The sequence below is a fragment of the Heptranchias perlo genome, chromosome 29 (genome assembly GCF_035084215.1).
Source record: "Heptranchias perlo isolate sHepPer1 chromosome 29, sHepPer1.hap1, whole genome shotgun sequence".
NCBI classification, from domain to species: Eukaryota; Metazoa; Chordata; class Chondrichthyes; order Hexanchiformes; family Hexanchidae; genus Heptranchias; species Heptranchias perlo.
This window is the reverse complement of record NC_090353.1, coordinates 27663584-27690967: the sequence shown is the minus strand read 5'-3', so window position 1 is coordinate 27690967 and position 27384 is coordinate 27663584. Positions and strand designations below refer to the sequence as shown.

At 39.1% G+C, this 27384-nt stretch overlaps 1 protein-coding gene across 1 annotated transcript; it reads left to right on the top strand.

The window, feature by feature from the left end:
* The first annotated feature begins 4561 nt into the window (after nucleotides 1-4561).
* Nucleotides 4562-26856, top strand: fstl3 (follistatin-like 3 (secreted glycoprotein)). The gene is made up of 5 exons (XM_067968354.1): nucleotides 4562-4714; nucleotides 10764-10949; nucleotides 18069-18287; nucleotides 21286-21513; nucleotides 23690-26856. Exons 1-5 carry the CDS (start codon nucleotides 4630-4632, stop codon nucleotides 23764-23766), a joined length of 795 nt encoding a protein of 264 aa, XP_067824455.1. The 5' UTR covers nucleotides 4562-4629; the 3' UTR covers nucleotides 23767-26856.
* The last annotated feature ends 528 nt before the right edge of the window (nucleotides 26857-27384 follow it).

Sequence of the window (27384 nt, the reverse complement as noted above, 5' to 3'; positions counted from 1 at the left end):
ATCCTTCAGTTGTACAGAGCCTTGGTCAAACCCTACCTGGTGTACTGCATTCAGTTTAGGGCACTGAACCTCAGGAAAAATATATTGGCCTTGGAGAGGGTACAGTGCAAATTCAACAGAATGATACTGGGGCTATAGGGTTAAATTATGAGAACAGGTTGCATAAACGTGGCTTGTATTCCCTTGAGTTCAGAAGATTGAGGTGTGATCTAATTGAGGTCTATAAAATGATAAAGGCATTCGATAGGGTAGATACAGATAAATTATTTCCTCTAGTGGGGGAATCCAGAACAAGACTGCATAATCGTAAAATTAGAGTTACTAATCATTTGTAGTATTAGCTTTGTTGTACCTGGGTCTGCTTCTGTTCATGGTTCAGTCAGCTTTGCTCAGTTGAAGCAGCCTTGCCTCTGAAGCAGAAGGTTGTAAATTCAAATCCAGGCTGTAAGCTCATAGGGAGTGCTGAATTGTCAGAGTTGGTGTCCTTTGGGTGAGACATTAAACCAAGGCTCTGCCTGTTCAGGTGGATGTTACTATTTGAACTAAGAGTGGGGAGTTGTCCTGGGCAACATTCCTCCCGCAATCAATACCACCAAACCAGATATACTGGTCATTCATCTCCTTGCTGTTTCTGGTAACTTGCTGTGTGAAAATTGGCTGCTGCATATACCTACACATCAACAGTGAATTACTTTGAGCTAACACAGAAGCAATACACTGTGGATGCTGGAAATCTGAAATAAAAACAGAAAATACTGGAAACACTCAGCAGGTCAGGCAGCATCCAAGTCAGGATGATATGTGATGACCCTCAGTTGACATCACTTAATATGGGTTGTGGAGATTGGACCATCATATTTATTTAGATTCCCAACACAGAACACATTTTCAAATCTATCTAAACCTGTGGTATGTTTGCTTTTATATTTTGCGAACTTGTTGGTAAAATTATGGAGAAACAATTCAGTGAAGTAGGATTCGACATGTTGGCAATGAAGGGAAACCTTAGTGAAGATAATCAGGCTTCAAGAGCATAAACTACAACAGATTCGTACAAATGTAAGTACTAAACAAACTGTTTAGAAAATAGTTTGGCGGAAAATAGTGGGAAATTATCAGCAATGCCACAGAAAGATTAGGTGTGATTTCAAATGTATCAATTATTACACAGTTAGAAATGTGTATCATTAGATCGTTTGTCAGTTATGAATTTCTTTTTGTAAAATATTTTCACGTGGTACGAATTTTGCTACAATACAGATTGTAGCATATCTTTCTATAATGAGTGGCCAACCCACAACATCTGCTTTATGCCTGGCAACAAGTTGAAATTCTGATATCCCATTGTCTTTTGGATAAGGCATTAAACCGAGACCCTTTCGTGGCACTATTCGAAGAAGAGCAGGGAGTTTTCCTGGTGTCTTGACTAACATTCATCCCTCAAACAACACCATCAAAACAAATTAACTGGTCATTTGTCTCATTTATTTCCTGTGGAACCCTGTTGTGCACAAATTGGCTATTGTTTTTGCCAACATAACAACAGAAGTAAATACACTTCAAGAGTAATTCATTAGCTTTGAAGTGTTTTGGAATATCCTGAAGAAATGAAAAGCACGATATAAAAGTTAGTCCTTAGTTGGGAGATTTTAATTCCATCTAGGTTTCTACTAGCGTGTTTCTAGACTCTTTTGCTTCAGCTTTTTAAAAAACTTTTTTGCCTTTTTCAAAATTCTGGTTTGTCTTGTGAATTGTGAACAGCATTATGCAGGAATTATTTTTTCTCCTTTTATCGGTTCATATTTTCTTCATTTCGAAAGATTCCTTGTGAGTGAACCTAGCATGATTTAAAGCAGCACCATACTGGAGAGGTGGGACTAGTAAAAGTTTGTGACTATATTCCTTTTTTTAAATTTTGTTTTATCCCACCAAGTGCTTCTCACTATAACTTTACAGACATCCTAAAGATGGTCTTAATTAAGTAGGGCCAGCTTTAGAAACATAGGCCCCAGACTGAGTCGGTGGCAGTCCTTTAGAAGTTTGGTATTAAAAACATAACACTACCATTGGAAACAGAATACTTGCCAATTCATTTTTCTTCTGCTGTAATTGCTTTCATATGTGGTCATTTGTTTTAGAACAAACTGCATAAACCTGACCTTAACATATAACAGGTTGAATAGCAGACCATCTCTGGTGCATTCAGTTACCTACAATGTAAAAATGTGAATGATTCTGGAAGAATTTTGTGCCTCACTGACCATTCTAAGAATGAACTTGTTTTGTTCAAATTTTCTTTCACAAACAGTATCTGTTCCAAGAAATTTACTTAACATCCTTATTGACATGAGTTACATAATGAGAAAAATGACTGAGTGCCAACATACACTGTCTGTTACACAATAAACATGTCCGTTTACTGACCCCATAAAGTTATAGCAAATGTGCATTTATTACATAAATGGAAACACAGATGAAACTAAATGGGTTCTAATACAGAAATTTAATGGGGAGGCTCAGATGAAGTTGTGAACTGTTGAAATTCAAGCAGTTAGTGATCTGAATAGCGCTATTGAATTTTTGTTTCTGATTCATTCATAATATTTTCTTTTTATATTATTGCATGGATATTTTTACTACTTCTGTGGCTGCTGTTGCTTTTCTGACATTGCCACTGGCCCATGACAAAATGATACAAGAACTCACAAAAAAACAAGTTAATGAGGGAGGAGGGCTCACAGATAATCCAATTTTATGGAAGAGGCTCACAGAATTCAAATCGGTGAGGACGGTTTACAGAATATTAGGTTAGTGAGGATATACCATAATGTCAGGTTGATTGAGGGAAACTCGCCCAATATCATGCTAGTGAGGGTAAGGTTCATAGAGTACCAGTTTGGTAAGGAGGTTGAGAAGGGGGACTCCGTTGGCTCTGTGGGATGATGAATTAAAATAAATTCATTGTCCCCATATAAAATAACGCCATGAAAGGCATTAATAACGGGAAAGGTAAAAAAATATACTTATGCTTTTTTTTTGCATTGGCATTGCTTAGATCTGCCCCAACTTCACACACTTGAAATGCCATCGAACCAGTAATATGCATGTATATATGAATGATTTTAAATAAATATACGGAGATACGGTTGACTGCGTTAAATTTCCTGCAATTAAAAGCTTATGACTATAAATCTTTGCAGATATGTGTACTTCCTAGACTTTTTTTTACGGTTAATCTTAGTAATTTGCATTGATTGCGTGTATTTGAAAACACGATAGAAATGGCAATATATCGGCTGGACTGTTCCGTAATTTTTGATAATTTATGCGTAAACCTGCGATTTTGAAACTTTACACAGTATAAATTCGTACTTTCCAGATTTATAATCCAGGCTGATTAAAGGCACGTTTAACACGACAGTAATACTAATTTCTGAAGTCTGATCTTATTATCCGGATACAGTAACTAACTGCAACAAGTAAATTGAGTGCAGTTTGCTAATTATAACCATTTCCCCTGTAATTAATACAATACGGCTGATTTATGTACTTCGATTAAGACCTTATTTTCAATATCTTTACGTGGTTCCCGTAACATGTAATCATTCCAACTTTATAACAAAATAATTTGTTTAGAAGCTAAAAAAAAGTTGTGTGCCCTGAATTTTTTTCATCACGATCTTGAACTAATGTGGGACAATGCAAAATATCAAATTAAAAAGTCATACTTCGGGGTTCAGTTTTATCGTTACGTAAAATAAACGGACTATTCAGCGTGTGATGAAATAACTACTGATACTCAGAAGCAGACTTGTACTCGGTTAGATTACCGCAGAATAACAGAATATTTTATCTTCACGCAAAGTTAGCACCATAGTCAACTACTGAGAATCTCGGTCTATTTATTTTATTGGAATTGCGTCAGAAAACTACAGGCAAGTGGAAAAAGCGTGGGAGCCACGTAAAATCAATTCTGCTAAGATCAAATCCCTGTTGCAATCAACTTACCGTCGAAACAAAAACAGTAGGTCTGATCATAAGGTCTGTAACTTATTATCGGGGCTGCTAAGCTCGAAAGCTGCTGGAAATTTCAATATATGAATTTTAAATACAGCTTCTCCGGAGGTCAATGTATAGCTAAATACGAAGAGCGAAATCTGTCTTTATAAATTCCTCAGATATAGCTGTATCGAAAATCGGGAAATAATTTAAGCATTGGGAAATAACAGCTGTAAATTACATGGCCGAATAACACTCAACATTTGTCCCGAGGAGTTTTATTTGAAGGAAATAATGACTAATGGTTAGACCATAGTAAAAGTGACCTCGTTGCCTGGATGCTGGCGGGAGACTGTGCTTATTTTGGTTGAAATCCAAGGCGGGATCAGTCGGTGGGCGCGGTTTGATAAAAGATAAAAGTCAGCCTTTGCAAAAACATTGCTTCTCCTGTCACCTCACTGTCAACCCGCCCACCGAAGACGCGTCTGTTTCGCACGCCCACCCGGTCCAATTATTTAAGAACCAGTTGGGAAATCACAGCCCACATTCATTGTGCAAAGTGCGGTCTAACCCTGTACAAGAAAGTTCGGGGCTTGTGATTTGATTTTTTATTTCTCTCTTACTGTCACAATGAGGTATTTAGTCAAGAACCTGTTCGTGACACCCTTCATTTTTGTCATCCTGTGCCACTTCATCGGTGGCAATCCCTCTTATGGTAAGATGCGAACGTTGTTATTAAATAATTCGTTTGTTTAGAGCACATTCAGCTGCGGGCTGTTCATAAACATATGTTTTAACACTTAAGTGATCGCTAAAACTAACTTGTAGCATTCTGAAATAATCAAAGATTGCTGGAAACAGCCATGTCGCGCTGTGCGATGCACGAATCGGTAGGCAAAATAGCCAGTGATATGTTAGATGCAGCAAAATATATATTCGTTTAAAAAAAAACTTCGGAAATGTTGATGGTTTAAAAAAAAACTTTAACTTAACAATATATTCCAGGGCGGTCAGTAACAACTCGTGCTGTAGCCTGGTTAAATATACATTCACCAGCAGCCTACACACTGCACGTGGGTTAAAAGTGGAAAAACACTTTTGAATGAAATTTATGATAAATTGTTACATAAAACCACCAAATGCGCAGCATCTATGGTCAGCATCTGATGGGATTTTTTAAAATCCGGTCGCTCCATTCTCACGAAGGACCCCGCCCCAAGTGTGAACCTGTCCTTTTTTTCAGACGCTGGCTGACCTGCTGTGTATTTCCAGAATGAACTGATTTTTAAAAAAAAATCAGATTTGCAATATTGTTTTGCTTTTCGTCCTCAATAATACTTATCAGTCAAACGCTAACGCAGGGTTATAGAACTACTAAAAAGACCCCCCCACCAAGTGCATTACCCAACTGGTATCTGAGGAGTGAAGGAGCCCTCAGTCCCAGCTACTGAGTAATAGTTTATAAAGTGATGATACCAATGGAGCCAGAGGAGCTGGTTAGCTGGGGTTTTGTTTTCTTTTCAATGAGATTGGGCGAAAGTGTAGGTGAAGCCCAGAGTGTAAAGGTGAAGGGGGCCTATGTGAGAACTGAGGGAGGTTTTGCAGGAGGATGGGGAAGATTTGTACCTCTGGTCTAAATAAATTGTAAGGGTTCCTTCGAATGAGGTTAAACCGAGCCTGTAAAAGACCCCATGGCATTATTTGGAAGAGGAGCAGGGGCGTTCTGCGCGATGTTCTGGCCAATATTTATTCCTCAAGCAACATCACTAAAAGAGATGATCTGGTCATTATCACATTGCTGTTTGTGGGACCTTGCTGTGCGCAGTTTGCCTGCCCCATTTCCTACATTACAACAGTGACTATATTTCAAAAGTACATCATTGGCTGTAAAGCACTTCGGGGCTTCCTTGAAAGGCACTATATAAATTCAAATTCTTTCTTTACTGGAGCTAGTGAAAGCAGAGGGGTTAGATGGTAAGTGAAGGGGATTTTTTTACTCTAAATAACAAAACTGCCTCAAACTTGTAGTTTTATAACACCTCGTCACATCCCTACCCGTAACAAATTATTTTAAAACGCGGTGATTCGTTGAAAGGAGTCTGTATTACTGGTGAAGAAGGTGGAGGGTCTTTTACTTTACAAGATGGTAACAGGCTTGTGTCTGGCATGGTGGGGTTTGGGGTTGGTGACAGTTTGTGTGGTAGTGGAAGAGCTGTGAGGAGCCATGAGGTCCGGACCACCGACCAAGCGCAGATTAAACGTTAACAAGACATGAAAGCTGATGATCAGACGAGGGTCAGAGGAGGCGTGCAACCCGGCGGTTGAGTCGCACTCTCGCCATCTCCGCTCACGCGTCTCCGGGACCTTCATGGGAAGTCGAGGTGCGTCCCGGGCCGAGGCGGCTTTTCAACTGCAGGAGGATGAGGAATAGTAAACTCAGGAGTCCCTCTCCCAGAAAGGGGACATTACTTTCAGATGAATAACTGGTAATTTTAAAGCGTAGAATTTTTGAAAAAACGAATATATTGAGAGGAAAGCTAATAAATAAAAAGTTGAGTAGGACATGTTCTCCATAAACAAGGTTTAAAATAAACTGCAAATGACAGGGGTTTGGAACACGTTTGGACTTGCTGTTGGTTTCACAGAAATAACAGTTTCAGACAGTGTCAATACCATTGGTTTGATTTCAGCAAAGATGTGGCTTTGAGATGCAAATGGTACCTGGTTTTGGGAACTCATGCTTGGGGTAGAGTCAAGTTTTTGTAAATGAGGAGCAAAGACGTTCTTTGGAGGTGGGAAGCAAGTCGCAAGTGCCACATAATGTGTACGATCCTGGGGTGGGAGAGAGCTCCACCCTCCTAACAGGAATCTTTCCTGCAATTATTCCAACATTGGAAAAAAATTCTTGGTAAGCAAATTGGTATCTGCAAACACAATCTGAGCATTTCCCGCATACATTAGTCCTTCACAAAAGCATTCATTGATGTATCGCTGCCTCCGATATAAACAATTTGGTGGATCATTCTCCCACAGATAACATATAAACATAATTAAATCTTTTGTGCTATATAATTCCATTGGTGGGTGGTTGTGCATTCAGAGGCACTAACTCCGAATGCTAATGATCTGGGTGATTTCAACAAGAAGAAGAAAATATAACTGCCCTAAAAAATATATAACGACCTCACAAGTGCAAGCGTTGTTTTGGCATTGGCTTTTTGTTTAGTTCAAATAAATAGCTTCAATAGGGGGCAACTGAATAAATATAGTTGTGGCACTGATTGGTTGGACAAAAACGTCACCAGTCAATGAGCAGAGTTTTGTGCATATATTTAAATACTCCCGCATAGAACTCGGCTTACCTGACCAGAGAGTAGTGTTACTGAGGCAGTATAACTTTTTTTTGGACTGTTCACACTGTCCTGAAAGTAGGTATTAGTATCTACTACATTACAACAGTGACTACATTTCATAAAGTGCTTCATTGGCTGCAAAGTGCTTTGGGACGTTCTGAGGTCGTGAAAGGTGCTGTATAATGCAAGTTCATTCTTTAGTGTACATATTGAGCATAAGCTCTGTCTTCAATACAAAGTTGCATAATCATAGAAGTTGCAAGCAATTGTTTGTGTATCACTCCTGGCACCACTGAAAGTCTGAGGGAATTTTTTTTCTAGTTACATTTGTCGCACTGACATTTGGCGGTATTGGGCAATCTCAAATTTAATTCAAAAACATTCATTTTGAAGGGAAAGTTCTGAAACTTGATACAGCATCAGCTGAAAATAATAATACATAGGCCACAGAGAGATGCTCCTGCTCTCAGCAATGCACAGAAATATTTAACCAAAATTAGATGAGATGATCAGTAGTTTACTGAAATTAGTTTTTGGTACTGTTATTGGAATTGCAATGATGTTGAAGTTGTAACATGTCACTTTACTTAGTATTTTACGGAAAAATGAAATGAAAAATCTAAATAAAGTAAAATCTCTTGTGATTTTCACTTTTTTTTTCTTCTTGAATCAACTATATAGGAACAGGAGTAGGCCATTCAGCTCACCGAGCCTGTTCCGCCATTCAATGAGATCATGGCTGATCTGTATCCTAACTCCATTTACCCGCCTTGGCTCCATATCCCTTAATACCCTTGGTTCGCAAAAAGGTGCCCCTTTAATTCACTCAATGCCAAGTCACTGGCTACAAGAATAGGTCATTCTGTTGGTGGAGGACCAGGCTTGGGATCAGAACTCATTCTTTTATCTTTCCAAGGTGGATAAAATGACTACCAGGTATTCGAATGTTAGGAGAAAATAGGAGACTGCAGGGCTTTTGCAGTGCTCATAGTAACTCCCAGCTATTCAATAAAAAGGGATTAGTGTAGCACCCAATAAACATTCCATGTCGAATGAAGTCCAGCCTTTGCAGTGGATCTCTCTTGCTATCTCATGACATAGACTTCTTATGTCACAACATTGTCTATAGTCAGGTAGCATTGCAATGATCAAAGGTTACTAAATTATCAATTCCACCGTAGAATTCAGAGATTGAGTTGAAGAGGAAAGTATGAGTTTCCTTACCCCATGAAAGTTTTTGCTCAAACTGAATGCTTGCAGCAATGCAGTTATAGCATTATCTGCATTTGTCAACTTCACTGACATTCATGCATGTGCAGCTGATCAAGGGAATTTCACAGTTAACACTTTTTGCCTGTGTTCATGGTTGGATGGCAGTTTTCATAAGCAGACCAAGTCTCCTGTGAACCAACACCTGCATTCTTAATCACACTGTGTATGGGTTGGCATGCCTAAGTTTAACAAATAATTCCTAATCATGGTAGATCGCTGGAGAATACATGGGAAGTCCACCACACACTCCCATCCCTTTCCAAAGGTGAAAAATAACCCATTTCCAAACAAGTGCATATAGATTTAGTAAAATTTATTCAAAGTTGTAATAAATACATAGAAGCAGAAAGGTACAATAATCAAACTTGCACAATATATCAACTGTTCCAAAACAAAAGGAAAACGTCTTGAGATCCTTGTTATTCTTTCCAGCAATTTTTGAGTAACAGTCTCTGATAGCTCATTATGTGGGAGGTGAATCCTCATAAAACCAAAGTTAACACTTTCACTTGTCGAGATATGACAAAGCATAAACTGATGACTCAGAGAATGCCTGTGCATTTTAATACATTTTTATCTTTAATGAAAAAGTCCTTAATACAGGAAACCATTTGTTAATGATCCAAGAAATTATTATTTCAGGGGCATTCAAGCCTTCCAATATAATGGTCCAAGAAACAAGTGTTATCTCAGTGATGTTCACACCTTCCCAGTATATTGGTTCAATATTCTTGGGTGAATAGAGTCATCCATGTCTCTGTCAGTCTACATATGTTAATTGCTTCTATGAGGTGTCTCAGCCACTAAAGCCTTTTTGACTTACTGATTTCTGAACACAGGCATTTGCTATTATTCCATTGCCACACCATTTCCCATCTTCCATTTCCAATCTTGGTGAGGGAAGACACTTTTGCCATTTTAACACTGGATATTTAAAAATCAATCTGAAATAAAGGCACAGGAGCTTAACAGTATTTTAGTTTCGCAAAGTGCAACCTAGTCAATCATAGAATTATAATTAAGGGAGCTGGATAGAAATAGAAGAAAATATTTTTGTAAGAATAAATTGGTGACATATTTAGTAGGAATATTTTCAGATAGAGAGCTAATTATCCTGTTTATTTTTGGAGCAAGACTAAATTTCATAGATAAATGTGTTATGTATACATGAAAATCTTCACCATTGGTATTTTTAAAAAAATGCAGCATATAACATTAATGTTTTCCCTGTATCAATTACTTTTATTTTTATAATGAAATCAATCTGAAAACTTTTATCAAAAGCTCTCACTGCATTTTAATGTAAAATCTGCATCTGTCTTCAGAAGGCTGTGGTGTGTTCAACAGCCCCATGGGCTAGCAATGGTTTCACTGTCTCAGAAAATCTTAGGAAGATTTGACTATGCTGTATAACTCATTTGCTGTAATTTTAACATTAAAAGTTGGGCTACACTGAGCAGCAGAATTTTAAAATTTTTGAAGATTGCATAATCGGAATTTTTCTGTCATGATTTATGGCCTATTCAGCATACAGCCTGGTAATGCTCTACACGACCTGAAATATTATAGACAAAAAAAGGACTGGTAATATGTTCTATCATTTAAAAAAAATCTTTACAGGAGCTGCACAGTGGCACAGCATATTGGTGGTCCAATATCTAATAGGGAATTCAGGAGAAACATTTTTATCCAGAGAGTGGTTAGAATGTGGAACTTGCTATCACATGGAGCAGTTGAGACGAATAGCATAGATACATTTAAAGGGAAGCTAAATAAGTACATGAGGGAGAAAGGAATAGAAGGATATGCGGATAGGGTTAGATGAAGTATGGTGGGAGGAGGTTCGTGTGGAGCATAAACACCGGCATAGATCAGTTGGGCCGAATGGCCTGTTCTCTGCTGTAAATTCTATGTAATGTACTATGTATGTTGTGTACATACATATAATGTGTTAGGGTGCAGGTTCGTAACTGCTGATTTTGAGTGGTTAATTAAGGAGGGAATAAAATAAATGTAATAGTGGAGGCAAGATACAATTTTACAAATTGTAAGCAATGTAATAATGTGTGTAAAATATTTTAGTGAAAGCAGATATTTTTGATGTTTCTCACCCATGTTTCTGTGTTATGGTTCCTTCAGCTGGGGTATGTTGGCTACAGCAGGGAAGAAGTGGAAAATGCCAGGCTTTGTCCATGACCCGGATTGATCGAGAGGAGTGTTGCAGTAGTGGAAGTGCTCAAGCTGCATGGACAAGTCAGGATATACCAGAAAGTGACATTCTAAAACTGATAATTCTTGGTGGAATCAATTGCTACCCATGTCATAGTAAGTATAGTGACTGTGATAGATCAGGGGCAGCTGTAAAAGAATGTTGCTGTACAATATTTAGAAATGAATTTATATGAAAATCTAATATAAATGTGTACCAAGTCACAATGGCCTCGTCTCCCCCCACCCCACCCTTGCCAAAGTTGATTGGGACTTAGCTGTCTGCCATGGCCATTTGCTGTGGATATACACCCCTGACCCCAGCCAACCTTCCTGCTACAGGGTCATTTACATGGGAGGACCTCTGCCTGAGGTGGTCCCACCTAAATGGGGTGAAGTTTAGATGTGGCAGGCCTCGGAGGTCTGCCACAGCATGAGTTGCAGGCAGCCTCTGCCTAGAAAAATGTCCTCTATGCTTAAATGTTACTTTCTTTTCAGCCTATGCAAGGCCATGCTTTGTGAGCGCTTGCGCAGGCTCCGTTTGCCAGAAAATATTTCAGCGTCCTACTACTGTTAAGAGAAGATTGGGGTCCTGGGCCAAACAGGCGTCCAGTGTTCAAAAGTGGAAAATACATTGGTGATCGTATTTGCTCGATTAGCATCACATAAGGGCAGGCGTACCCTCCGTCAGCCACCAAGAAATGGGAGTAGCTTCAAGGATCCACTGAAAAAAGTGGTGGGGAGCGGGCAGAATGTCTAGGTCAATTTGCCTTTGTCTTGAGAGTCAAAGTTGCTGAAAAATAGGATTTTACTAACCTAACCAAATTATACTAGTAGCTAACTTGATTTTGAAAATGGTTGCCCTCTGACAGCAAGTATAGAACATTGTCTCAGAATATCATGCAGTATAGTCCCAAATTCTTGAATGGACCTGAATCACCATCTTATAAAAGAAAAGCACACACGTTCCCTTGAGTTAGTGTGGGATTCAGGAGAAACTTTTGAGAAAAGCCCAACAATAAGACATATTTACAATGTTATCAACATTCTCTAAAGTTATTTTTCACCTCCAATGCGTACTATTAAGTGGAAATGTGTGTACTAGCATGAGATAAAGTGGCGGGCGTGAGCATTTTTTTGCCACGAGTCGTAAAACACAATAGTACATCATATGTTTCCTGACAGTGAATCATCTTTTATTCATCCTTTGTTTCTGTCTTACGATGTAGCACTGTTTTGTCATTTTGGCATTTTTGGACGGAATGTTAGTCATAAAATGCTGCCTTTGGAGCCATTCCACAGATTTCATGGATTAAATTGCTTCATCTTTATATTGTGCTGCAGGGGCCAGAACCCTCTGAAATCTGTTATTTTTTTTTATTCGTTCATGAGATGTGGGCGTCGCTGGCGAGGCCAGCATTTATTGCCCATCCCTAATTGCCCTTGAGAAGGTGGTGGTGAGCTGCCTTCTTGAACTGCTGCAGTCCGTGTGGTGAAGGTTCTCCCACAGTGCTGTTAGGAAGGGAGTTCCAGGATTTTGACCCAGCAACGATGAAGGAACGGCGATATATTTCCAAGCCAGGATGGTGTGCAGGTGGTGTTGTTCCCATGTGCCTGCTGCTCTTGTCCTTCTAGGCGGTAGAGGTCGCGGGTTTGGGAGGTGCTGTCGAAGAAGCCTTGGCGAGTTGCTGCAGTGCATCCTGTGGATGGTACACACTGCAGCCACTGTGCGCTGGTGGTGAAGGGAGTGAATGTTTAGGGTGGTAGATAGGGTGCCTTGATTGGTCCTTCATTTCTACAATTTTCTCTGTATAAACTTTATTCTCCTAGAAATCTGGCTTAGAGTTCTGAGTCCTTATCCAATCCTTTATGAAAAATTTTTGCAAATAACTTCATCGGCACGCTGCTGATCTTGGCACATTTCTTACCATTTGCCATTTTTATCACTTCAAGAACTGCCTGCTGACAAAATGAGACTACAGTCTGTTTTTACAGTGAGGTGTGCAAATGGCTTATTTGCCTCAATGGGTTTATCGTCAGGAGTGCTGTTACAATATTTTTACTTTAGTGAAGTTGTTTTTCTTAAAACGCAGTGAAGTTGAATAAATATTAGGACCAAGTACTGCTTGACCAGAACTACATGGCAAGTTGTTTGATCTAAGCGCCGCTTGGGGGGCTGCATCTGCAGTGAGTTAAGTTCTGTGCACACTGCTATTGTCATATGGTTCTTATAAAATATTGTAGTAATAGAGATTTTATTGAGAAGATTTCATCCCTGTCTGAGAAGTAAAACCAAGCAGTAGTAGTACCAGCACCAGACCACAAGACCACCAGAGAATTTGCCCACACATTTTTAACAATTAACTTCAAAGGCAAAGTTTAATAAACTTTCAATGGGTCTAAATAATACTTACCTGAAGAAGTATGCAAGTACATTATGTCATACCATGAATTATATTGTAGTATCATGAAAGCCCCTTCCTCCCTCCTGGCAAGCAGCATTCCAGTGATCTGACCTCTGAATACTGGGCTGACTTCCAGCGGGGTACTTGTGTCCGTTGGGAATGGAGTGGTGAAACCCCACCCCTGCTCCATCACATCCAGCCGGTCCCAACTGGCCAGGCTAATGACCTGGCCACATAAAAAGGGGTTTTTGTTACAGAAACAACCCGGAGCATGATCTGCTGGCTGTAAAAAGCAGTAGAAGAAATGGGTTGCCTTAGGCACGGAAGAGAAGAAGAACAGAATATGAAAGACATCTGAAGCTTCCACAATTTACTGTAGTTTCAAATAGTGAGAATCGCTGCCTTAATGTAAGACATTTCAACATGGTTTATACAATTGCAGCCTAATGCCTTTGAAGATGTTATACTGTACATTCACATTCACTGCAGAAATCTTGACACAAGTGACTTTCCTACGTTTTAAATTTTTCAGGGATAAGTAATCTTTATGGGCTGCTCTGCTGTATATCAAAAGATGAGTTTTGAGATTTATCCTTTGTTACATTATATTCCTCATTGGTTCATGATAGCGCTGGAAACAGAAGAGAATCTGTTACTTCTCAGAGAAATTCCAAATTTGTATAACAACTTAAGGGTCACAGAAGAAGAAAAGATTATTTGGTCCCCTCAAGCCCTTTCCTTCAACAGTCCATTCACAATTTCCCTATCATGGAATTTACTAAACTTATTTGTTCTCCAAAGGGAAGATTCTCCCAACTTTCTATCTTCCACCAGAGGTACTTACAGCCTGGATTACTCATTTTCGACCGATTGTTATCTATGATATGATACTTCTGCAGTCCCAGCAGCTCGGGAACAATTGGGCTTCATAAAGCATTTAGTGATCTTTGTTTGTATATTCTTATATAAGCTTCAGTCTTGTCCTTAAACAGATATATGTGGCTTTTTAAAGGGAACTGATCAATACAACATTAGCTCCTTAGAGTAGGAGACTTTCACACATCCACTATTCTTGGGAAAAAATCTTCTAATATTTAACATTATTTGAGGCATGCTAATTTTGTACTGGTATCCTTTTGTTCAATGCTGACAGTTCTCATTTAAAGCTTGCTTATGTCTGCGTTACTCATCACTGTAAGCATTTTAAAAACCGTCCCTCAAATTTTTCTTCATTGAAAACAAATTTAACTCTGGTATTATCCTTGTTATAGGAACAGGAGTTGGCCATTCAGCCTCTCGAGCCTGTTCTGCCATTCAATTAGACCATGGCTGATCTGTATCTTAAATCATCTACCCGCATTGGTTCCGTAACCCTTGCCTAACAAAATCTACCAAACTCCATTTTGAAATTTTCAATTGACCTCCAGCCTCAACAGCTTTTTGGGGGAAGAGAGTTTGAGATTTCCACTGCCTTTGTGTGAAGAAGTGCACCTGGACATCACCCTGAACGGCCGAGCTCTAATTTTAAGTTTATGCTCCCTTGCCCTGGATTCCCCACCATAGGAAATAGTTTCTCTCTATCTATCTTATCAACTCTTTTAAACATCTTAAACAACCTCAATTAGATCACCCTGTAATCTTCTATACTCAAGGGAATACAAGCCAAGTCTATGCAGCCTGTCCACATAATTAAACCTTTTAGCCCAGGTACCATTCTGGTGAATCTGCGCTGCACTCCTCTAAGGCCAATATATCCTTCCTGAGGTCTGCTGCCCAGAACTGAATGCAGTACTCTAAATGGGGTCTAACCAGAGCTTTATATAACTGTAACATAACTTCCACCCCTTTGTTTTTCAGCCACCTTATAAAAGCCAACATTCCATTAGCCATTTTAATTATTTTTTTGTACCTGTCCATTAGCTTTTAGTGATTTCTGTATTTAAACCCCTAAATTTCTCTGCTCCTCCACAGTTCTTAGCTTCTTACCATTTATCTCTAAACCCTGTTCAATGCATCAACACTCTTTTGAAGGTAGCAGGGCTCAATTTGAAAGGTTCCTTTCCCACCTTGGACCATCACTGGCAGCAAGTGCAGGTCAGAGAATCCGGGCCATGGAATTATAGTCCTCTGTCCCTCATGTGCTCGGGTCTAGTAAGGTTTTGTGAAACAATGCAATTTCAGCAGTAGATTGTCCAAAATGTGGACAGTGCTTGATCTAACAAGGTTAAAATAAAATGCATTAATTTATAGTTTAATGCCGATGGACTACACATCAGCATGATTAGTCTTATTAATAATAGCTTCACATTGACTAGATACATTCAGTGAATCAGTAATCACTATACCTACATCAGATCCCTGTGAAACTCTACCAGTTACTCCCCCACAGACAGATCTTTCTCCATTCATCATCAGCTGTTTTCTATTGCTAAATCAGCTTTCAACTCATTGCCACTAATTCTATAAATTTTAATTTTCTTTAAAAGGTTCACATTTGGTTCTTTATGGGATGTCTTCTGAAAATCCAAGTAAATCGCATCCAATTGACATGTCCCACTTTATAATATAGTTACTTCCTCAGTAAGTTCATGAAGTATAATGTATTGCTTCTTAATCCATATTGATTACTTCTTACGAATTGATCTAGTACACATTAATACCAAACCATAACATCCTTTTGACTAGCCATCTATAATTCTTAAGCCTATGTAGAATGGCCACCCGTCTGGATTTGAACAGTCCTGTTTAGGAGGTGGGTGCCTGGGAATTTTCATAACTGAAAACCTGACAGCAAAAGTTTGGTTTTCAGTTGCTGCATTTTAAAAATGCTCTGCTTGCACGTGAGTAGTTCCATTCGTGTCTCTATCCATATATAGCTGGTACCAGGTATAAGCCCCACCCTCTGTCAAGTCTTGGACTGACCAAAAGGTGGGAGTCTTTGATTATTTTCTTACTCTTTTTTGAATATCAGGATAACATTCAGTATAAAGGAAACTAGAATACAACCACTATGGATTTTCTTCCTAATGTTTTAATCTGATTATTTAGGATATAATTAGGTAAATTCCTGATTTACATTTTTACGAAGACTTGGCTTAATATGGTGATTTATTATTGATTAGAAGATTAATTTATCGTTCAAACTGAAAACTTTTGCGAGATGCGTCCAACTTTGTTGAATAATGACGTCCATGTATCCCTGCTCATTGCTGAGTACAGTGGCACATTCATTTCTATCGAATTGCATATTAGCTTTGGTAGTGCATGACACGTCATACACGACAACAACAAGCATTTATGTAGCACCTATAACGTAGTAAAAATGTCCACCGGAGCATTATCCGACAAAATTTGACACCGAGCCACATAGAAATATTAGGACAGGCGACCAAAAGCTTGGTCAAAAAGGTAGGTTTTAAGGAGCGACTTAAAGGAGGAGAAAGAGTCAGAGAGGTTTAGGGAGGGAATTCCCAGGCAGCTGAAGGCTGGGCCACCAATGGTGGAGCGATGAAAATCAGGGATGCGCAAGAGGCCAGAATTGGAGGAGTGCAGAGATCTGAGGATTGTAGGACTGGAGAACGTTAGAGATAGGGAGGGGTGAGGGAGGGAGGGAGTTGAACACACTCGAGGTGTTGCCGAACCGGGAGTCAATGTAGGTCAGCGAGCACAGGGGTGATGGGTTAACGGGACTTGGTGCAAGTTAGGATACAGGCAGCAGAGATTTGGATGAGCTCAAGTTTACAGAGGGTGGAAGGTGGGAGGCTGGACAAGTGAGCATTGGAATAGTCATAAAATCCTTTAAGCTGATACTATATTACAGTACCGACAATGAGTGACACTTGCAGTGCTCTCAATTGCCAGAACAAACTGTACAGGAAAATGAGCTATACTGGGAATAAAACTATGCCACTATGCTCAGGCTGCCAGTATTGGCAGTACCTCAAGGTAATATTTTGTTTCAGATTTCACAGCTTCAAAGTTCAGCTGTAGCATGAGCACTCTTATTTCAATTTCATTAATGATTACTTCCAAAAGTGCTGCCAATGTCAGCACAAGTAACTCCAAACAACTGTTTGCATTTGTGATTAAGCTATGGCTGCTTCCTAATAAAGGGAGGTACATTTTGAACTCTACTCATTTTTCAAGACAACAATTTGTGTGCATATGTGAGTAATTGTGTGATAATGTCTTGTGGTATTAGAATATAATGGCATCACATGGATTGGGGTAGTGGTCATTTGTTAAATATATACACCAATGAATACATAATTACATAATAAAATTACGGTTCCTCCACTAATGGTGCCCTTTTTTTTGCTTTTGTCTGAAATTTGAATAGAAAACAAGACAACAGCAGGGTGATATTGTGTCTTATGAGACATCTTGTGCTTGTTGAAAGCAGTCCTGTGAGAAGGTCGGCCGTATCATACCAATTGTACCATACTGCCCCCGAATCCACAACTGTTGTACAAACATACTGGTAATCAACCAGACATTCATGCACAAACTCTATCACCTGATAAAACTGGCACTCTTCTCAAAATACTACAAGTATAGACCTACCAGACACGTGGATGCATTAGGAATCCTGAGAACATCATGATTGTCCAGCTTTATGCAATAATAAAAAATAATTGATATAATCTACATTTATCTATCAAATCTGGAACTCTGAAAGAAGAAAAGCCCTTGGGCTATTTTTAAAATGAAATTACAGCTATTTTAAAATGGGCACACTGTTACTGTTCATTTTTGAAATTTTACTGGTGAAAGTCTACACCACTTGATACACCAGTATTATTACTTTATTTTTTTTTGTCTGTTACTTTAGAAACTTGTGAGGGTGTGGACTGTGGACCTGGGAAGATTTGCAAAATGAATAAGCATAACAAGCCAACATGCATCTGTGCGCCTGACTGTTCAAATGTCACAAAGAAGGTACCTGTGTGCGGAACTGACGGTAAAGTCTACAAGGATGAATGTGGTCTCCTTTTGGCAAAGTGCAGAGGATTGCCAGAATTAGAAGTGCAGTATCAAGGAGAATGTAAAAGTATGTTTTGATTTCATTTTTCCTGCCAACTTTAGATGTTTTCTCCCACCATTTTAGGTAGGATAACCTGTTTCTGTTGATGGAGCTCCCTAACCACGTGGATGGCATGGTGTGAAGGGAGAGTGCGCGTCCATTGTCTGTGCTTCCTTCACATGGGTTGGCTGAGATTCAGAGATTGGGCTCACTCTGTGAATATATTTGCCTGGAAATGAATTATCTACAGTACACTGTGCAATAACATATGAATATGTAGAGATCGCATTCCGGGTTTTGTAGTTTTATTTTATTTTGCACACCGTTTCTCATCCATGCATAATTTAAGGTGAATGATGGGAGCAGATTTTCCCAGTGTAGCAAAATATTTGTAAACATGCTTAAAAGAATGGGTGTACTGTTTTGTTGCATCTAGTGCACAGAAGAAAGCTACACCCTATGTTATTTATTTAAAAATCAACAGCATAAAATGGCAAGAGGAATATAATAGTAAATATGAGAAGAGGTTTTTGTAATTTATGTTTTTTCAATCACTGGGCATAAGAATGGCCCGCAGAGCCCTAAATATATTTGTTTTATCAGAAGATCACCATTTATTAAGCAACACATTTATATTTGTTAATCATTAATTTTATGGGCATAAATCTACAGATAAAAACAAACTTTGTCAAAATACCATTCTAAATTTAGGGCCTCTGTTCTTTCACTGAACTGTTGACTTTAGGCCCTGGCTTTGGATATTGTTTATTATCTGCATTAAAATAATAGTTTTATTATTAATTTGAATAAACCATGCCATTTACAGTGGTGAAATCCAATGGTCTGTCAAACAGGGACATTTAAAAGGCAATGTGATTATAAATATAAACTTTAGTGTAAAGTACATTGTAGATAATTCAGCTCAAGAAAGATGTGCTTATGTACTCAAGTTTCTGACATAATAGTTGACCAACTTAATATTGTTGGGAGCATTAGATTTGCTGTCAAGCTGTAACATGCCATGTAATGTGATTTTTATACCCTAGTCTTCATTATCACCATGCTGTCACTTCTTGCAAATAAGTGCTGGACTTATATTTGGTCATAAATAGAATATTAATACAATCTACTCTTAATTCAAAGTCACTTAATTCAAATCATCTGATATTCAATTTTTTGCACTAATTCCCAACTTTCTGATGTTGTTTAAGTTACTTAATTTGAATGACTGGATAAGTATATTTTTAAAGTGAGGAGAAAATGACTTTGAATTATCAGTAGTAGATTGTATTGACTAGCTTATGATACAGATTTGTGGTGAAACAGGAGACTAACTGGTCAATAATAGAAAACAGCAGTCTTTTCTGTAAATCCTAAAGGGACATAAATGTCCTTTTATTGCGAAGCATTTGCAAACGCAGAGTAATTCATTCATAAAATAGAATCATAGAAACTTTGGGCACAGAGGAGGCCATTCGCCCATCGTGTCTGTGCTGGCAGAGAAAGAGCTATCCAGCTTGATCCCACTTTCTAGCACTTGGTCCATAGCCTTGTAGGTTACGGCACTTCAAGTGCACATCCAAGTACTTTTTAAATGAGTTGAGGGTTTCTGCCTCTATCACCCTTTCAGGCAGTGAGTTCCAGACCCCTGCCTCTGGGTGAAAAAAATTCTCCTCAGCTCCCCTCTAATCCTTCTACCAATTACTTTAAATCTATGCCCCCTGGTCACTGACCCCCTCTGCTAATGGAAATAGGTGCTTCCTATCCATTCTATCTAGGCCCCTCATAATTTTATACACCTCAATTAAATCACCCCTCAGCCTCCTCTGTTCCAATGAAAACAGCCCCAGCCTATCCAATCTTTCCTCATAGCTAAAATTCTCCAGTCCTGGCAACATCCTCGTAAGTCTCCTCTGTACCCTCTCTAGTGCAAATCACATCTTTCCTGTAATGACCAGAACTGTATGCAGTACTCAAGCTGTGGCCTAACTAGTGTTTTATACAGTTCTAGCATAACCTCCCTGCATTTATATTCTGTGCCGTGGCTAATAAAGTATCCCATATACCTTTTTAACCACCTTATCTACCTGTCCTGTTGCCTTCAAGGATCTGTGGATATGCACTACAAGGTCCCTTTGTTCCTCTACACCGCTCAGTATCCTCCCATTTATTGTGTATTCCCTTGCCTTGTTTGCCCTCCCTAAATGCATTACCTCACTCTTCTCCGAATTGAATTCCATTTGCCACTTTTCTGCCCACCTGACCAGTCCATTGATATCTTCCTGCAGTCTACAGCTTTCCTCCTCATTATCAACCACTTGGCCAATTTTTGTATCATCTGCAAACTTCTTAATCATGCCCCTTACATTTAGGTCTAAATCGTTAATACATACCACAAAAAGCAAAGGACCTAGTACTGAACCCTGTGGAAACCCACTGGAAACAGTCTTCCAGTCAAATGCACTACCTTCATCGACCCTCCTTGTTACCTCCTTAAAAAATTGACCGAGTTCTTTATTGAAGAGTCACATGCTTGGATTGGTTTCTCCACAGCAGTGCAAATGGTTGGCTGGGTTTAATGAAACTGTATTTTTTTTTAAAAATAATTAAATCCAAAACAATAAAAATTATTTGTAAAGTTATGTCACTATAATCATTTTAACGTCTCTCCCCCAGTTGCTAATGCAATGAAAAGCTGTTGCCATAAAAAGTCCCAATTAATGTTGCAGATTCATAGACGCAAAGCCCATCTGTTCAATGTAGAATTAATACTGATGTGATACAAATTCTTTTTATTAATACATACATTTTATTATAGTACTTTTAACATCATTGAAAAATACTTCAAAATATTATCAGCCTTTCACAATTGATACTTAGTGGACAATGCAAATTATAATTTACTAAGGTACATCTTATTCTGAGCTGCATCCATTATAAGTTCTAACTTATTGAAGTAGAATATAAAATTTTTTAAATCTTGTGGTTGCATTACTTAATGTTGTATATCATGCCTATTTTCCAGAGTCTTGCACGCAGGTTTTATGCCCTGGTACCTCCATGTGTGTGATAGACCAAACTCCCAGCGCGCACTGCGTGATGTGCAGAGTGATGCCATGTCCAGAACCTTTGTCATCTGAGCAAGCGCTTTGTGGGAACAACGGTATTACCTATCATAGTGTGTGCCATTTGAGACGCGCAACTTGCTTACTGGGAAAATCCATTGGTGTTGCCCACTATGGCAGATGCAACTGTAAGTTAAACACATTGATCAACTGTCTCAGAGCTTAAATACATAAATTCAAAAATGGTACTCCAATTTTGCAAATTAAAAATAAAGTATACAATTAACTTTTTATATATATTTGGAGATACCGTGCGCTAGAAATTGGTGTGTGTTGCGCCTGTTTTCTGGGCGTAAATCGAGTGCTAAGCACACCAATTTAGCAGTGGGACAGCCTACTCCCTATCTCCGCAGGCGTTAGTTCCACTGCCAAATTCATGGGCCCCATTTTTTAGGAGTCCTGGACCCCTTTGATAAATTGGTCACCTCCTGAGCGGGCAGGCCCCATTCAGGATTCTTCAGCGGCCCCGTCGTCCAGCATCAAAGGTACATTTTTGAAATTTATTTTTTTGAAAAAAAACCTTCCTGTGGAACCAGGAGGAGCAGGAGTGCTTCCCCGGCTCCACAGGAGTCGCAATCCCTTTTTTTTTTACCCACCCCACTCCCGCTGCCCTGCCCCTGGAACTTGCTCCAACCCTCCTCCTGGGACTTACCTGAGGGCCGCTGCCCAAAATTGAAGTCTCCCTTCGAGCGAGCTGTCTGTGGAGGCGCGCCCAGCGCTGGCAGCTCGCCTCAATTATTCAGATGAGGCCTGAGGACTAATTTCTATCAATCCTCGGGTACATGTTGCCTCCCGAAAATAAGCCCAGACTAATTTCTACCCCCGTGGAATTCTTAAATGATTCTTAGTTGCCTATGGGTCTTTAATTCTCTTTTATCATGTACATTAGGAAGGTTTAGAAAATTATTTTTGCAGATACCAATGTAAAACAAGAAACTTTAACATAAATCATACTACCACCACCACCACCACCACCACCACAACAACAACAACAACAACAACAACAACAACTCGCATTTATATAGCGCCTTTAACATAGTAAAACATCCCAAGGTGCTGCACATGAGCATTATTGAACAAAATTTGATACCGAAACACATAAGGAGGTATTAGGACAGGTGACCAAAAGCTTGGACAACGAGGTAGGTTTTAAGGAGTGTCTTAAAGGAGAAGAGAGAGGTAGCGAGGCGGAGAGGTTTATAGAGGGAATTCCAGAGTTTAGGGCCGAGGCAGCTGAAGGCACGACCGCCAGTGGTGGAGCGATTAAAATCAGGGATGCGCAAAGGCAAGAATTGGAGGAGTGCAGAGATCTGAGGGTTTAGGGCTGGAGGAGGTTACAGAGATAGGGAAGGGCGAAGGCCATGGAGGGAGTTGAAAACAAGGATGAGAATTTTAAAATTGAGGCATTCCTGGTCTGGGAGCCAATGTAGGAAGCGAGCACAGGGGTGATGAGTGAACGGGGCTTGGTTCGAGTTAGTATAGGGGTAGCAGAGTTTTGGATGAGCTCAAGTTTATGGAGAGTGGAAGATGGGAGACTGGCCAGGAGAGCATTGGAATAGTCATGTCTAGAGATAACAAAGGCATGGATGAGGGTTTCAGCAACAGATGAGCTGAGGCAGGGGCGGAGATGGGCGATGTTACGGAGGTGGAAGTAGGCAGCCTTGCTGATGGAGCGGATATGTGATCAGAAGTTCATCTCAGGGTCAAATAGGACGCCAAGGTTGCGAACGGTCTGGTTCAGCCTCAGACAGTGGCCAGGGAGAAGGATCATGTTTGATGTTTCAAGATATTATTGTGCAATAGGAAAGAAATCGCTCTGGTTGCTATAAGTAGTAATATTGTAAATGCAAATGATAGGAATGAGACCCAAAACCCTAATATTAAAAAAAAAGTTTTTGCATTATTTGAAGGATTATATTGGCACTATTAGCTCACTGTTGGTGTATTGTGAGCTGATATCACATACACTTCTACATTTGTAGAAATTAAGCATAATTCCGATTTTCTGAGTTGCCTCAGATTCTTATGTTGCAATGCTTGCTGACATGAAGATGTGTCTTATACAAGTGTTGTGATAGTGGCAAATGCAAGATACAGCATTAAGTTCCGTTTACAAAGGTACTGCAAGTTTTTTTTTCATGATAATATAGCATCTTACTCATAAGTAATGTACAGCATTGCATATATTAATCTTTGATTTCAAACACCAGCCTTCAGGTAATATTAGTCCAGAAATATCTTTGTGTTCAAATATTTTTCCCCATGTAACTCAGCACTGTACTAATTTTATGCTTTTGTTTACAGCTTCGGAAGAAGGTATCAAGCAAAAAGGAGACAATCAAGATAATATGGTGTTTTCGAAACTTCTCCTCGGATGGTAGTTTATAATAAATAAAGAAGTTATAAGCAGAGAAGAAAAAGACATTGGGGCAAAAATTCCTCTGGGCATTAGAGTAGTACCTTTCAAAACACCCATTCACTTCTTTCCCCTGCCCCTTAAACTGCACGTGTGTCTCATTGGTTGTCAAATGCATTAATGCACAGATCTGGGGCGTAACAATTTTTTTTTCCTTCCAAGGAGCATTTATGAGAGATGTTCCGACTGCTTGAGGTTTCCTCTACGCATGCCATTAATGTTGCTTGCAGACTGCACAGCAGACAGTGCAGAACTGGATGGTAGACTTGCCAACTGTAACTAGGCCAGCTTCCATGGTATCTTGCAAGGAGACACACATCTGTGCTCATGCAGCATCCTATATTTCATAGTTAGCCCCATGAGATCAGAATCACAAAGTAACACAGCAGTACCAGTTGTCCTGAAGGACGTCCACCCAGTAACAGACAACCTTTTTGCCCCTGCCTCAGTCATGACTAATCTTGTTCCCTGATGAAGGTCACTGTTTCCAGTCGTGTTGATGATGGAGAGTCCACTGGTGAGGTTTATAGAGTTTCGTCCTCCATAGATTGTGGTATTTCTGTGTAAAGTGATGATATGCGGTTAATTTTGCTGACTCCGCACTCTCAACCAGATGCCACACTTGAAAGAAGTGTGCTTCAGAGAATCATTGTTTCAGCCCTGTCTCCAACCTTATATTTGAGCCTGGCTCCCCACTGGGAAGTTGGGGTCACTGTCAGTACGTGCTTTTTTTTACAGTGGAATGTGCACTATTTTTGACTGGTGAATGTCAAATTCATTGCCGGAGTTTAAATAATCAAACATAATTGTACAAACAGGAGCTTGGTAGTCTCCTCCAGTTTGTACAATGTCCAGATCTTCCAGCCTGTGATCCCCGTGATGGCTTCCTTGAAATGGGGATCTAGTTGTTCAATTGTAGACACTGGTACCCATTGAAGATTACTTCCTTTTGCAAGGAGAAGAACAGTATGCATTGAATGCTAGGGCATTGTGTAGTTAGAAGGTACACTGCAGCACAGCCTGTATAATATCACCAAGTTATAGTCCAACGATCGTTGGACTATAACTTGGTGTTGTAAAATTGTTTACAATTGTTAACCCCAGTCCATCACCGGCATCTCCACATCATGTATAATATCATGCATAGCATTATCCAGGTTGAGTTACCTAAGTGGCTGAACTTCAAAGATATAGCTGACTGCATTTGTATCGTCAGTTCTTGGTGTGCAAATGATAGTGAGATACGAATCATTCTCACCTGCAACTTCATATATTTCCTACACATTGCCTCTTCTAATACTTAACAGTCTTAGTTTTCTTTGTGCTCTACTTTCACTGCATTATTTGATAAATGTAGGCTCGCAGTACTCTTTATAAAGCTATTTCAACAAACATCTTTGACAGCTGCAAAGTCCTTTCATATTCACACATGGCAGATTTGGGTAATTCAGATGCATCCTTGTTGCATACCTTGCACATTCTTTAGGTCAGACACCTTGCGTACATCTTTCCATGTGCGGTGGGTGGGAGGCACCGCAGTCACTGTCTCTGATCGTCTTCCACCTCTGCTGCACTCTGATTATTTGTGTTACTGTTCTGCCCAGAAGATGGCACTTTACTGGGCCCTGTAATAATCTATAATAATCTCCCGGGCATCTTCTGTGAACAGAACTTCAAGATCTTCATCTTCCCTGCACGAACGCTGCAAATTGCATACTGCACAGCGGGTTTATCCCACTGAGCGCTATTTATGCCCGTTAAGTGTCTAGTTAGATCATTCACAAGTGCCTCAGCATCATTATTGCAAGTTTCCTCTGATAGTCTTTTGCATTGTGTATTAATAGTAGTCCATTTTTCCATAAGGCACATTGACTGACTAAAATTGTGCTTTCTTGTGCATTACAGCTAACAGAGGAGTTAACTCTCACTTAACACATTCTCAGTGCACTAAGAGGAATTTCAACCCTGTTGTGTTTATATTGTACATACTCATACCATATATTTATTGTAAGAAAAACAATGAAGAAAATACTCCATTTTATTTATACCTTAGTATTTTGTCATATCCATCTGATGTAATTATAATTATTTTTCACAAAGTTTGCTACTTTTCAAACACATTTCCAACTGTAAAAACGGATGCATTTCGTATTATATCATCACATTGTTAAGCTGTTTCAATTCTACAATAAGCTACATTTGGAATATATTATCAGTCATGTAAGATGAAATATGTATATACTAATAAACACTTTGAGGTTGAAATTGCATTGTGTGGTATTAGTAACGAATGGTTGATATGAAAATTCATTTAATAAACTAATTAACGCCTGCATTAAAATAGTGAGCAGAAGAATTCACATGAATGACTTTGTTACTTAGTGCACAATGCATTATCAACCTACTTTACAGTAGCCATCTCCAACTCAACTTAAATGTTTGCAGTTACAATGAACTTTACACTTTAACATCCTTGTTTTGTAGAAGAGCATGTTTTGCTTTGTGAAAATTACTGTTTTGAAATTTATTTCTCTATGTAAATCATTATTTGGAGTGAAATCATGCTGTATGCTATCAAGCTGCTCACATGACATTCCTTTGACCACTAATTTAACAGGTGCTAAACTGTTTAATATAATGGGCTGATGCTTCCACTAAAATACTGGAGAAAGATTTTCATACAAAAATGTAAATGCGTTAATATCGTAAAAAGAGAGTTCACCCCATATATTAGTAATGAAGGTCCAAGTACGGAAATAATTTTATGGTGAAGTATTAACATGTTTTTACACAAAGATTCTCACATACGTCTACAAAAAAAAGAGTATAATTTAGATTTTCAATTGTACCTTTTTACCCCTTTGTTGGACTTTTAGATTCTGAACAATGAAGATTTATCCTTTATCAATTTTTTTGAAAAAATATTTTTTTAATGATGGATATTGTAGGTCATAATGAATGCAAAGTATTATCATATGGAATAGATCTCTGTTTATGAAACTATCTGAGGAGAATGGATATTTTTTACCTTGTATTATTTTTGGACATCATAAATAAATGCTATCTGTACTGCAGTTGTCATTGTGAAACTCTTTACACCCCTCAGTTTTTCCTTCTACAAGATATAAAGTTTTAAAAGGTAAACATTTTCCCTGCATGAAGCCTCACCCACTGGGAGCACACAATCACAAAATTTACCTTTTTAATGGCCTCTATTATGTAAGAGGAAGGTTCCCACCAGTATCCAGCCAATTTGGTTCACTACACATGAAATTAAGAAGCAACTGATGCACTGGAAACAGAAAAGGTTTTGGGCCTTGACAACAGGCCGGGGGTAGCGCTGAAGTACAGGTCCTACCCTCCTGGAATGTCCGTGAGTTTCCCGGAATGGGGGTTCCTATCCTGAGCATTGCCTCCTTCAGCCCAAGAGATCAACAATTTAAATTTGTAATAATCAGTGAATGATTACTGACAGTTAGCCAGGTGTCGGGATTCAGAACGAGGTTAAACTGCATTAATTTTAAACAATTGTTTCCCAGCCTTTTCCACAGAGCTCGTCACTGGACACTGCTCAGAGCCGGTA